Below are 12,218 nucleotides of genomic sequence, written 5' to 3'. Positions count from 1 at the left end.
CACGGACTCACTCAGCTCCTCAGCAGACATCTCAGTGGGTGGAAGAGTGCGGACACAGAATCACGGAACAGTTTGGGTTGGAAGGCGCCTTTAAAGGGCATCCAGTCCAACCCCCCTGCCATGAGCAGGGACATCTTCAACTACATCAGGTTGCTCAGAGCCCCGTCCAAGCTGGCATGCCTGGGTGTTTGGGGTCAAGGCCGGCCAGGGCAGCCAGCCCGGCCGCAGTGGGGCAGAGGAACTACTCTGCCCTCGGCTGTTTTGGGCAGCTCCAGGCAGCAGCCCTGCCTGCTGCATAAACCAGCCCCGCAGATTAAACTGATGTGGGAAAGAAGGAAGCTGACGGCCCCTAGTTCCTCTAAAGAGTAGGGACTACTCTGCACGTGGAACTCGCTCTAGAAGCTAATACTTGTCTGGCAATGCTGCTGTTTCTCCTTTAAAGAATTTTTGGCTAAGCAGCTGTTTGGGGTGGAGTTACTGCAAGGGAGGCTTTCAGTTTCGTTTTTTTTTCCCTCTCTGCTCTTAGAAGAAAGGATACCCAGCAGAATAAAAAGAAAAATCATGACAGACGAGAGCAGGCTCTGCAATAACTGGTAAGAGATCTTTCTCCCTCTCCACCCCTACAAAGTGTGGGGATTTCAAGAGTTTTCTAGGATTTTCCTGAATGTTATCTAGGTCTCCTGAAACAGGGGGAGAAGAGGAGGAACCTCACAACAGGAGGCGTGTATGCTAGCCACTGAGCAGTAACAAAAATATTTTGTACACATTTTCACATTTCCAGGTTGCTGCTTTCTTGCTACTCGCTGTGGAAAGGTTTCTTCCATGGCCCTCTCCTATGCTGCATGTTCTCTTTTTACATAACATATTATGGGTAATTTTGCAGTGTCTGGCAGAGCAGTCAGTGCATGGACCATGCCAAACCCAGCAGCTGCCTGTTTTACCCCACGGCTGATGTTTCTTTCTGTTGCTATATTTGCAGTTAAGTGATAAAATACTAATCTTTTCACAGTAGTTGGCCATCTCTCATAGAACAGAAGGCTGGAAGGGGCCGTGAAGATAGCATAGCTTGGTGTGTCTCAGCTAGTAGCTAGGCCATTGGGCAAATTATATGCACAAAGACTGTGAAGCACTGCAATTAAAAAAAAAAAAAAGGTCAAACATAGAAAGGTTAAACATGAGCTTAGCCTCAATTTTATTTGGTCACAAAGGAAACCCAGTGGTTGGCCATGCATACAGAGAGCCTGTGCGTTATGTTCTAAAAGGCGTTAGCAGATGCTTTGAATAAAGCAGTTGCTGCGCGCTGATCAGACTCCTTGGCAGACCTACCTTGCCCAAAATTTCTGATAGATGCCTCTAACCAATTCTTAAAAACTGGTGCCAGAGCTGACACATTCCCACAGGAAATCCATCCCATTGCTTATCCATGATGATCATGAGAAGCTTCTCCTCATATCCAAAGCAGATTTCCTTGAGGCAACTTACCTTCTCTAAGAAAATGAGAAGAGTTCACTGCCCCAGGCCTTTTTTGCTGTGGCTGCTCTGTCTTGGGGCTGGGCTGTTCATAATTTATGTGGCCTCATCATGGCCATTCCCTCCACATTGAGCAATCAGAAAATATGTTGGGCAAACTGGTTCTGTGGCCCAGATATGATGTCAGAGTTTGGAACAAAGGCTAGTGCAGAAAGCCCAGATGGCATCATCTGTTCTGCCTCACACATCTCCTCAAAGTAGCAGAGCTGGATGCGTACATGCCCTTTCAGACAGTCTTCCTATTCTTGTAGGCCAGAAGGGTTGCATGGGCTTACCTCCAGCTGCCACGTCCTGATGGCCATCGCTCTCTTGTGTCAGGCATCAGTACCGCCTGCCGCAGGGTTCTGGGCCCGCTGCAGGAAAGGCTTTGAAATGACAGGGATACACCTCACCTCCTGTTGCCTGGCGCACTAGGGTCTCTGAGCCTGAAGTGAGGGCACTGAGGCAGACATCCTAAGATGGGTCCCATGGGATTAAGGTCAAGCCCTGATGGCAGAGGAGGTCAGAAAATCAGCTGGTGTGCACATCAGTCATCCCAAAGCTGTTTCAAAGGGATCAATGGAAGTTTTATGCTGCTTAAGGTTTGCACCTAGAAGTTTCTTCAGGAGGTTTTACCCAAGCCCTGTTGAACTGTATTTCAGTTCTTGTCACTAATATTGTGAACACATCCAGTCTCTAAATGTCTCATTAAGATGAACTGGAAAGGCAAATACTTTTTTCTAGTTTTTAGGGACAAAGTAGTTGAATTGTAACCAGTTGTACTGGGTCTGGCTGGGATGGAGTTAATTCTCTTCATAGCAGCCCCTACAGTGCTGATAACATATCAGTGTTTTGGCTTTCACTGAACAGTGCTTGCACAGTGTCAAAATTTTTTCTTTATCCCCCACTCTGCCCCCTCCCCTCGCCGTGATGAAGCTGGGGATGAGCAAGAGTTTGGGAGGGGACACAGCTGGGACAGCTGACCCAAACTGACCAAAGAGTTATTCCATGCTGTATGACCTCATGCTCAGGAATAAAAACTGCATCAAAGGAAGAAGTTGGGGTTGGGTTCTTTGTTTGGTTGGTTTTTTGCTTCCAAGGTGGCTATTGTTCAAAGACCTGTTGGGCATAGGTATGCCTGTGGGAGGTGGTGAGTGATGCCATTGGCTTCACTTGTTTCCCCCGCCTCGTTCCTTCAAGTATTAAACTGCCTTTATCTCAACCTATGGATTTCCTCACTTCCGCTTTCCCTCCCCTGTCCCACTGTGCATGTGGTGGGGTGATGGTGAGCGAGCAGCTGTGTGGCTGCAGGCCAGGATCAGCCCAGCACACCAGTTCACTTACTCTTCTCTCTTTCCCAATTATGTGCTGGGTAGTAAACGAGATGTGTCTACTGCCAACTTCTCCCTCCACGAGGCCCACTGCTTGCGGTTTCTCACTCTCTGCCCAGAATGCGATGAACCAGTTGCCCAAAAGGATATGAAAGACCATCAAACAGAAGCACACAAGCAGGTGAGGAATGCTACACGTTCTTCAGGGTTTTCTTGCAAATAACAAAAAGCTCTGCCAGCCCTGAAGTAGTATGCTCATGGTACTGTGCTCTATGTTAAGGAGATTGGAACTTCTGTAATTTTTGACCAGAAAATCTGTAAGGGTCTGATATGACCCTTCAGGCCTGGTTACAGCACCTTTTGATCTTACTGCACACTTAGCTTCAGAGAATAAAGCTTCCACTGTGGTATCTCAGTTTCCCCAAGAAATACAAATTACAGATCAGGTATGGATACATGCTTCTAGTATGCTTGTGAATTAACTGGAGCATGCAAGTTAAATGACTTGATTAGAGGAAGACTGACAGTATCTGATCTGACATAAACCTTGCTATGACATCAATGCACTTTTTTTAACAAAACTGAACTGTCAGAACAAATTTGTCAGCTCTTCATATACTGAGGCATAGCATTTTAGTATAGCATTAAGAACCCTGTAGTAGAAGAACTATGTTGAAGCATGAATGCACAGGCATGACTTTTTATTCTGACTAGTTTTATTGTTTTAGCAATTCCATTGGTTTCAGTTACTTAACATGAGTAGCTCTCGTGGCAAACCTATAGAAAACTAGCATCCCTCATGTTTTCAGCGGGGCTATTATAATTTAGACTAGCTGAAGATCAGACCTATACTTTTAAGTTAAACCCCAGTCAAACTTTTGAATACACACTGTTCACATTTCACATGGTGTCCTGGTTTTGGCTGGGATAGAGTTAATATTCTTCACAGTAGCTAGGGTAGTGCTGTGTTTTGGATTTAGTACCAGAAGAATGTTGATAACACACTGATGTTTTTAGTTGTTGCCAAGTAGTGCTGAGACTACTCAAGGACTTTTTGAGCTTCTCCTGCTCAGCCAGGTGCATAACAAGCTGGGAGTACAGCACAGCTAGGACAGCTAACCCAAACTGACCAAAGAGCTATTCCAGGCCATAGAACGTCATGCTCCGGGGGGGGGTTAGTCGATTGGTCGGTTGTGGGGAGACTGATCGCAGTTCGGGGAGTGATCGCGGCTTGGGACGGGCTGGGCATCGGTCGGCAGGTGGTGAGCAATTGCATTGTGCATCATTAGTTTTGTATATTCTGTTATCATTCTCATTATTACTATTATTATTATTTTCTCTTCTTAAACTGTCTTTATCTCAGCCCTCGGCTCTAACCTTTTATTTTCTTTCCGATTCTCTCCCCCATCCCACTGAGGGAGGGGGGGAGTGAGCGAGCAGCTGCGTGGTGCTTAGTTGCCAGCCGGGTTAAACCACGACACATGGCCACCTTTGAGAACTCGATCCTCGCACAGAATGACAGCTTCCTGCAGAATCATCAGATACCTGTTTTCCTCAAAATTTCATCAGTGCAGCTCAGGCCTGGCAGAGAAACAAAAATTCACCAACAGCTTGTTGATGATTGGGATGAAAATGACAGGAAGATCATCTCAGCTCAGCAGCTTGAAGGTGTATTGATATGTGAAAGCACTAACTGTCCTCCTATGCTCCCAATGAACTGCTGTATGTTTTGCTTGCAGGTCAGATGTAATCTTTGTCACCAAAGCATGCAGCAATACCAGTTGGAGCATCATGAGGTAAGTATGGAGTGCAGTACTTTTTATCTTCTAGGCTGACCCCTTTGACCAGCCACCAAGAGTCACCCTAATGGGTTCAACAGCAAAAACGTGTAAATCCCTGACTCCTGTCCTGGACCATGAAGAAACTTAAACCTCTCAACAGTTGCAGTGTTTTGGCATACTTTTTCCCCCTTGCAAATAAGTATATCCCATGGCAGTTGCCCATCCAGTTGTGATGGGACAGTCTGTTCCAAGAGATAATCTATTACTTTTTCATCCTTGGCACCTCAAGCTGATGTTCTTTGAGGGCTTCTCAAAGACATTTCTGTCCTGCCCCCCCCAGTCATATTACTTGCTTTTCCAAAGGAGTGGTTATATGAAGCGAGAGTCAAGGAAACAGCTAAGGAGGAGATACACAAAAGAATTGGCAGCGGCTGGGAAGTGAGAGCAGCCTGTCCATGCTAGCTGTAGTCTAACCATTTCAAGGAACCAAAGCAGTGAAGACACAGCAGGCTTCCCATGGTGGTGGTAGCTGAAGTACTGGGTGGGCTTGTGCTCTGTTGCTGACCTGTACCGACACAGAACACCTTCACTGCTATTGATTCCCATTTTGCCTTGCTGAAATGATCCTAAATTAAAGATAGCCTAGATATGTGAACTGCTAATACGGCTAAGCCTGCATTTGGTTGTGTAGATACCCCCTAAGGATGGCTTTATTAAACAGTCACTCATTGCTCTCACCCAATGCCCTCTTTTAGTATTGATAGAAAATTTGCAGTGATTTCCTCTATTCATGTACAGACCAAGGAATGTCACAAACGAGCAATGAAATGCAAGATCTGTGAGCTTGAAATGCCCTTCAACAAGCTGCAGGAACACCTGAACGCCTGTGCCAGCCGAACAGAGTGGTGTTGGGAGTGTAACAAATACGTCATGTACAAAGACCAGAACAAACACAAAGATATTTGTCAGAACAGTAGTCTGCCCTATCATAAGGATGTGGACTTTCAAACCAGCGAAGCATCTACTAGTGCCACAGTTATTGGCCCCTCTGGTAAGCAAAATTCCTCATTGTCATGGACTGGGTCAACTCTGTTAAATCCCAGTGAAAGTTCTCCTGCCTTCTCTACAATTCTCAGTAATCCAGGCTGGAGGGGATTGTTGTTTAACCAACCACAGTGTAAGGGCCAAGTGTTGCTTTCATTATGCTAGTTATTGTAAAGCCAGAGTGGTTCCACTGACTGGTAGCTCACTGGCCATGTTCTTTTATGCCTCCCTTATATCCTGGAAGTGAAATTCTTTCTGTCAGAAAATAAGCGGAACTTCTTCCTCTTTCTGTTTGTCACACAGGAGAAAATATGATTTAGAATTTCCTCCTACTTCATGTATAAAGCCAGTGATGCATACCTTGATTTCTTGAAGTTGAGAGCAGCTTTGTTAGGCCTAAGGTATCGGACAGAGTATGCCAAAACAAAAAAAAAAAAAAATCATTAATCCTGTCAATGATTCCAGAAAAGAACAGCCATCAGTAGGTGCAGTGGTTGGCAAAATAAACTACGGAGAGCAAAACTCCCTAGCAACAGAACTAGCTAGGCCAGAGTAAGAGTGAGGCATCTTGAGCCACAAAACATGGGGCTGGAGTGGAATTTCAAATATCCTGATGTTTGCAGGAAGGGATGGTGGATTGGTTTTGAGTGGTGCCAGAAGCAAAATGCATCCACATCTCTAATTTCTTCTTGGCCAGTGGAATCAGCATTCTGTATTTCTCTAGAACCAGTTACCATAAGTGGACCTGAGCAGGCTAAGTGACCAATGTCAGTACTGTGCTTCTCTCCATTTTTTTTTTTCCTTTTGAAGGTACCGGTGGCAATCTTTGTCAGAAGTGCAATAAGTCATTCCCAGATGAGCAGTACTCCCAACATCTGGTAAGCACATTTGAAACTGAACAAGAGAATGGTCTGTGCTTAATTTCCAGGCAGGTTATTTCTCTAAAATCTATGTATTTGGTAAGAAAGGGCAGTGTGTCTTGGCTCTTCAAACTATGGTTTCATGATACAGTGTATTCTGCTGAAGCATCCCTGTGAGGTGGTGTCCACTGTCCCTCCCCGTGATTCATGTCTGTCGCAAATCACAACATATGACGCAGTTGGGCGTAATGCCAATCTTCACCTCATTATGCATGCTCTCTTTTAACAGAACAAATGCAGTGCAGCCCATAAGCTGACAAAAGTTCTTGCTGGCCAGTCAACTTCAAAACTCAGCAGTGATCCACCACAGTCTTCTTCCTCCCCAGCTACCTCTTCCTGCTCCAAAAATGCAACGGCATGGAAAGATGTCCGTCCCAAAGGGAAAGAAAGGGACCAGCCATTGACCTCCAAAACCTTGCTTAAACCCCCAAAGAACAAAAAGATTGGCTTTTCCTCTCCCACAAGAGGCGGACTTTCCACATCACCTCAAGCTCTTAAAGACACGCAGTCTTTTGACATGCTGGTCACCTGTGCCCATTGCAACATTCTTCTGCCGCTTCCAACCCTTCGGAAACATGAGGTGAGAAGTGACACATTGGACTCAGCCTCGTACATGCAGAGGGCCATACCTACAGTCACTACTTATCTCCACACTGCCTGGGCTCCCAGTGCCCATTTCTGGATTCCATAGCTTCTTGAAATGCTGGCCGTAGGTAAACTCTCTCTGTAAAGCATGGAGTTTGTTATTTCCTTTGACTGTTTATGCTTATATCTACACAAACAAGATCCATTGCCTATAGTCTGCTTGAGTTTTAGGAAAATAATAACCATAACTCAAGCCATTAATTTTAAGCTCAAATCCTGGAAAGTCTTCAGCAACTGCCCTTATTTGCTGAAGGCTGATATTGCTCCTGCTAAGCAAATAGTATGATTATATCTCAGTTGCATCAGAGATGGAGCTCTAGATAATTTCCCATCCCAACAAAGGGGCCCAGTTGCCTCCCTACTGAGTTTGATTTCATGTTGAATATAATGTTAAATTATCATCTGATATGACCATTACTTATTTTTCTAGATCAAATGTCTACGTTTGACATCTTTGAAAAATGCTAGGATGAAACAAAAATCAAGCCACGGAAAAAGAGGTACTGCAGAATTTCAGAAATTTAGAATAGAATTCATCATTCAGGATTATTCTACAGTGGGTTAATAGGAACAATGGGATATTTTGCAGAGGAAGTGTGTCTAGAAAGTTAATACTCAGAATATCACAGGCCTCTCTAGATTCCAACACACAGTGGGTTCCCATGAGGTTGCATTAAGCAAGCATTGCTTCAGGGCCAGCATGTTTTCACTCTCGTGACTCAGTAACACGTATTGTGCCTCTCAAATTATGCTACTGTGAACAGTGCGGTACCTTCCCTACTGTAAGCAGGGAGCAGCACAGATTTCACAGAACAGATGTTCTGTCCCAGGTCCGTCTGTGCCAACACCCAGTGGAGGCTTAAAGAATAGTTTCAGAAGACAAGAAGTAAAATTATTTTTTCTCCATAGTAAAAATTGCATATTCAGTAGAAGCATCGATATAATTATGCCAGACAATACCTCCAGCTGAGCTTGCACTGATCTGTAGGCAGCAAGTCAGTCTCTCTCCTCACCCTGTCCCAGACAGACTGTGGATCTTAACACTTCTCTCTTTGCTAACATCCCTCTCTACTTTTCAGTCCCTAAGCAGTATCATTTCCTCTCGGTCCAATTAATTAAGTGAAACTGAAAGCAGTTGTTCTCAGTCTGTCTTTTTCCTACTTGGTTGAGGAAATGAGGTATTACTTCTCCCTGTAAAACTTTCCTCTCCTGGTAAATTAAAGAGAGAAAGCACCAAAGTGAGAAATAGGGGGTTTGTCTAGTTTTGAATTACAGGGCTCTGGTCTTGAACTAAAAGTAAGTACATGGTAATTACATGGATTATTTGACTTGCATTGTGGGTTTTTTATATTGTTCAACTGAGTGATGACATAGGAAGGCTGTAAAACTGAAAGCTTAAAAACACCCATAACTGGGCTTTCTTTGTTTTGCAGACTCTTTCTACAGCACTGACGACTAAATCTGGAAATAGAGGCACATCTTCAGATTTAGCTCAGCTTTAGCAAAAGGCACCGAAAGTGTGCTAGCTTTATCAACAAATAAAAGTGACTTGCTACTCTGGATCAAGAACAAAGACTGACTCGGATTTTTATTCCTTATCAAGAGAGGCATTTAAAAGGTTTCACCAGAAAACTGTGAAAGTGATGGGGGCTCAGCAGCTGTGCGATTTCAAGTGTTCCTACGTAAGCTTGCCTTAGGAGTGCACTTTTCCCACCCACTTCAGCAAGAAGAGCAGCTTATTTAAAAATGTTCTGGGGGAGAGAAATAAGGAAATAAGGAATTCAGAATTCCTTGTCATGTTGAGTGCCACCAGTTCCCCTTGCCCTCACTGAGACCTGAGACCTTAGTGGTTTTCAGGGCATGGCCTGGTGAAATTAAAAACCATTAAATCCTGGTCTCCTTCACTTCAGTGAACCACTGAAGCTAGGGCTAGCACAAACAGCCCAGTCTTCGGAGATTGCAGGCACATCCAAGGATAACTGAGGGTGTTCATCTTCTGATATACAAATGGAAACTGTCCTGGTTTCAGCTGGGATAGAGTTAATTTTCTTCATAGTAGCTAGCATAGTGCTGTGTTTTGGATTTAGTACCAGAAGAATGTTGATAACACACTGATGTTTTCAGCTGTTGCCAAGTAGTGCTCAGACCACTCAAGGACTTTTTGAGCTTCTCCTGCTCAGCCAGGTGCATAACAAGCTGGGAGGGAGCACAGCTAGGACAGCTAACCTGAACTGACCAGAGGGCTATTCCAGACCATAGAACGTCATGCTCGGGGGGGTTAGTTAGGTCGGTCGTTCGATCGGTCGGTCGCGGGCGGTGTGGTCGCAGCTCGGGCGGTGTGATCGTGGCTCGGGGGGAGTGATCGCTGCTCGGGACGGGCTGGGCACCGGTCGGCGGGTGGTGAGCAATTGCAATGTGCATCATTCGTTTTGTATATTCTGTATATTCTGTTATCATTCTCATTATTACTATTATTATTATTTTCTCTTATTAAACTGTCTTTATCTCAGCCCTCGGCTCTAACCTTTTATTTTCTTTCCGATTCTCTCCCCCATCCCACTGAGGGAGGGGGGGGAGTGAGCGAGCAGCTGCGTGGTGCTGAGTTGCCAGCCGGGTTAAACCACGACAAAACTGATGGAGCTCAGTGGTGGAAAAGTTAAACATGAAGAGTGAGTAGACGGTTGGACTTCATGATGTGCCAATGGACATTTACAAGAGTAGATCCTTCCATCCTCATAACCGCTGGGCTAGTGCTGGCACTGCGAGTGGGACAGCGTCTGGTCATCTGGCCTGACGTGTGTTAGTGACTTCTGAGGCTCCCTTAACCTTTGCAGCATAAGGACTGTTTGCAACAATCAACGGCTTTTCCTACAGGCGTTCAGACCTTATTAATCTGAATCTGAAGCTCTACCACTCAAAGGCCAAGAGTGCATAACTTCACTCCCTGTCTGTCCCGGATGTTTTGCTGATCAGTCCACTGAATTGCATTGGCAAGCTGGCAGGAGTACTCTGACTACATTTAAGGGGGGATTTTCAAACGCAGTCTAAGACAGCGCTCTCACTGTGGTTTATTTGTTCTGAACTTCTGGTAAGCAGGTGTAACACTGAACGTGGTGCTATGAAACAGAATTTTTGATATTTGGGGGCAGAGGAGAGGGCTGTGAAAGCATACCCGTTAAAGCCGTATCACTCAAGGCATAAATTTATCCTCTTTTATTCTGCACTCATTAGACTTTCACACAGTTTAATGTTCTTGTTACTCTTTGATACAAATCACAGCAATGGACTTGATGGGTCTCCACGCAAGCATAAGCACTCTCACTCTGTTGTGTATGTTGGGGTCTGTACAGGTTCCATCAAAGCTGGAGCTCTTTTTTTTATTGTTCTTCAAGTCCATAGTGAATGAGTAAAACAAATTTGGAGACAAACTGGGCAGGCAGCTTATGCTCCACAATCTAAATCTTTACACAGAGAAAGACAGGAAAACATTTTCATCCCTTTTGAAAAGGAACTTTGAAAGCTTTGCTGCCCAAATGCAAAGGAAGAGGCTTTGCACCTAGGAACAGCCCAGTTTACCAGATGGGACAGCAAATGGGCAGGAGCAGGCAGGTGAGGAGATGGTGCTCGCACCAGCCCTGCTACCACAGGACAGCGGCGGACTCACGCCACGCTCCGTCATGGGTTACCCCTGCAGTACAGGACAGACAGGGGGTCACGTCTCGTTCTGCGAGACAGGAACCAGAACGGCCGTGTCTGAAAAGCGTCACAAAACTTACATTAGAGCTCAAGACCAGCTTTATCCTTATGACCCTTTTTTGGGGGTGGGGAGAAGACCTAGCTTATTAGAGAAGCAGTATTTCCTCTCTAAAAAGTGCAGCAGGGCTTATTTCAGAAATCGATGCTGCGCTGCCATCGTGTGGCTGTTGGTGGAACAGGCATGAGCTGAACCACACATGAGCTAAACTGTGTCATGGCTGGAGGCCTTAGAGGGAGGAGGAGAACCAGGCGCTGCCTCGCCGGCCCGTCCTGCCCCCGGCTGCACAGCAGCGCTTCTGGCTGCTCCATCGCTCCGAGGCTACGCAGACTTTGGCACTGTTGCCATTCAGTAACTAATAACTTCAGGCTTCCAGACAGGTTAAGGACAACAGCATCTGCATAGAGACCAGCAAGCTGTGTGTCCAAGGACTGGAGACTCCTAAAGGCCCCCTGTGGCATCATGCTTTGGTGCCCTGCCTGCAGGTGTGAGAGCTACGGGCTAGGAGTTTGTCTCAGCAAGAAGAGAGCCACTTGTGAGCCCCCAGGCAATAGGAGCCTAATGAAAATACCTCTCTGAAGGATCTTGACAACACCTGAGAACAATCTGACTCCTCCCTTCTCCCAAGGTGAGGAAATGGCTGTTACAGCTATGTGAAATGTTACCCTGATCCTGGAGCTGCTGTGCTTACCCCATCCAGCAAGGTGACCCCGTTCCCAAGCTCAGTGAGCCCCTGGGGGACATGACAAGGCTATTCATTTTTGCAGAATTACCTCTTTCTAAATTGCTGAGCTCGGACCTGTTCATTTCCAGAGACACAGGACCGTATGAAAGCAGCAGTTGCCTGCACTTATTGCAAACCTGAGGTCTGAGGGTCCATACGGGATATGGATAGGGTAGCACAAAGTTAAGGGTGAGAAGCAAGCTTCCTTTCTCTCCTGCTCTTTGGTTTCAAAATTCCCCAGATCTGTGTTCCAGTTTGGTGTGAAAGTGGAAATAGCTTTGGTCACTAGATGGCAGTAAAAAACCAATGTGCTCTTCCCTGTTCAACAGGGAAAGTTTGTAAGAGCTTGGACTAGATTTGCCCTGGGAGAAAGAACTGGAAGATACCAGAGAAACCACGAAAACAAGTGTGCAATCATTCTGCTTGGTAATAAGGATTTGTTTTGTTACTGTCTGCTTCTTAAAAAACATTAGATAGGTTATATTTGCCAAGCAGAGAATTATTGTCAGA

At 45.5% G+C, this 12,218-nt stretch overlaps 1 protein-coding gene across 3 annotated transcripts; it reads left to right on the top strand.

The window, feature by feature from the left end:
• Window positions 1-501: 501 nt before the first annotated feature.
• On the top strand, window positions 502-9,306 carry XAF1 (XIAP associated factor 1). Of its 3 annotated transcripts, XM_009641846.2 has the most exons (8): window positions 502-593; window positions 2,886-3,021; window positions 4,580-4,636; window positions 5,420-5,672; window positions 6,476-6,543; window positions 6,815-7,165; window positions 7,661-7,730; window positions 8,664-9,306. In XM_009641846.2, exons 1-8 carry the CDS (start codon window positions 562-564, stop codon window positions 8,687-8,689), a joined length of 993 nt encoding a protein of 330 aa, XP_009640141.1. In that variant the 5' UTR covers window positions 502-561; the 3' UTR covers window positions 8,690-9,306. The 3 variants fall into 3 exon arrangements, with proteins under 3 accessions (XP_009640141.1, XP_035753136.1, XP_035753135.1); XM_035897243.1 differs by lacking the exon at window positions 2,886-3,021 and having other exon boundaries at window positions 517-593; XM_035897242.1 differs by lacking the exons at window positions 502-593; window positions 2,886-3,021 and having other exon boundaries at window positions 4,256-4,636.
• Window positions 9,307-12,218: the final 2,912 nt, after the last annotated feature.

The sequence above is a fragment of the Egretta garzetta genome, unplaced genomic scaffold, assembly GCF_000687185.1.
Source record: "Egretta garzetta isolate BGI_Z169 unplaced genomic scaffold, ASM68718v1 scaffold337, whole genome shotgun sequence".
Lineage (NCBI taxonomy): Eukaryota > Metazoa > Chordata > Aves > Pelecaniformes > Ardeidae > Egretta > Egretta garzetta.
The sequence above is the reverse complement of the archived record's forward strand: the minus strand, read 5'-3'. Positions and strand labels throughout refer to the sequence as shown.

Bases quoted from the DNA above. Each gene is read 5' to 3' on its own strand.
- XAF1 (XM_035897242.1), top strand. From the start codon at position 4,322: ATGGCCACCTTTGAGAACTCGATCCTCGCACAGAATGACAGCTTCCTG. The intron at 5,673-6,475 runs GTAAGCAAAATT...TTCCTTTTGAAG, and splicing joins CACAGTTATTGGCCCCTCTG to GTACCGGTGGCAATCTTTGT. The intron at 7,166-7,660 runs GTGAGAAGTGAC...TTATTTTTCTAG, and splicing joins CAACCCTTCGGAAACATGAG to ATCAAATGTCTACGTTTGAC.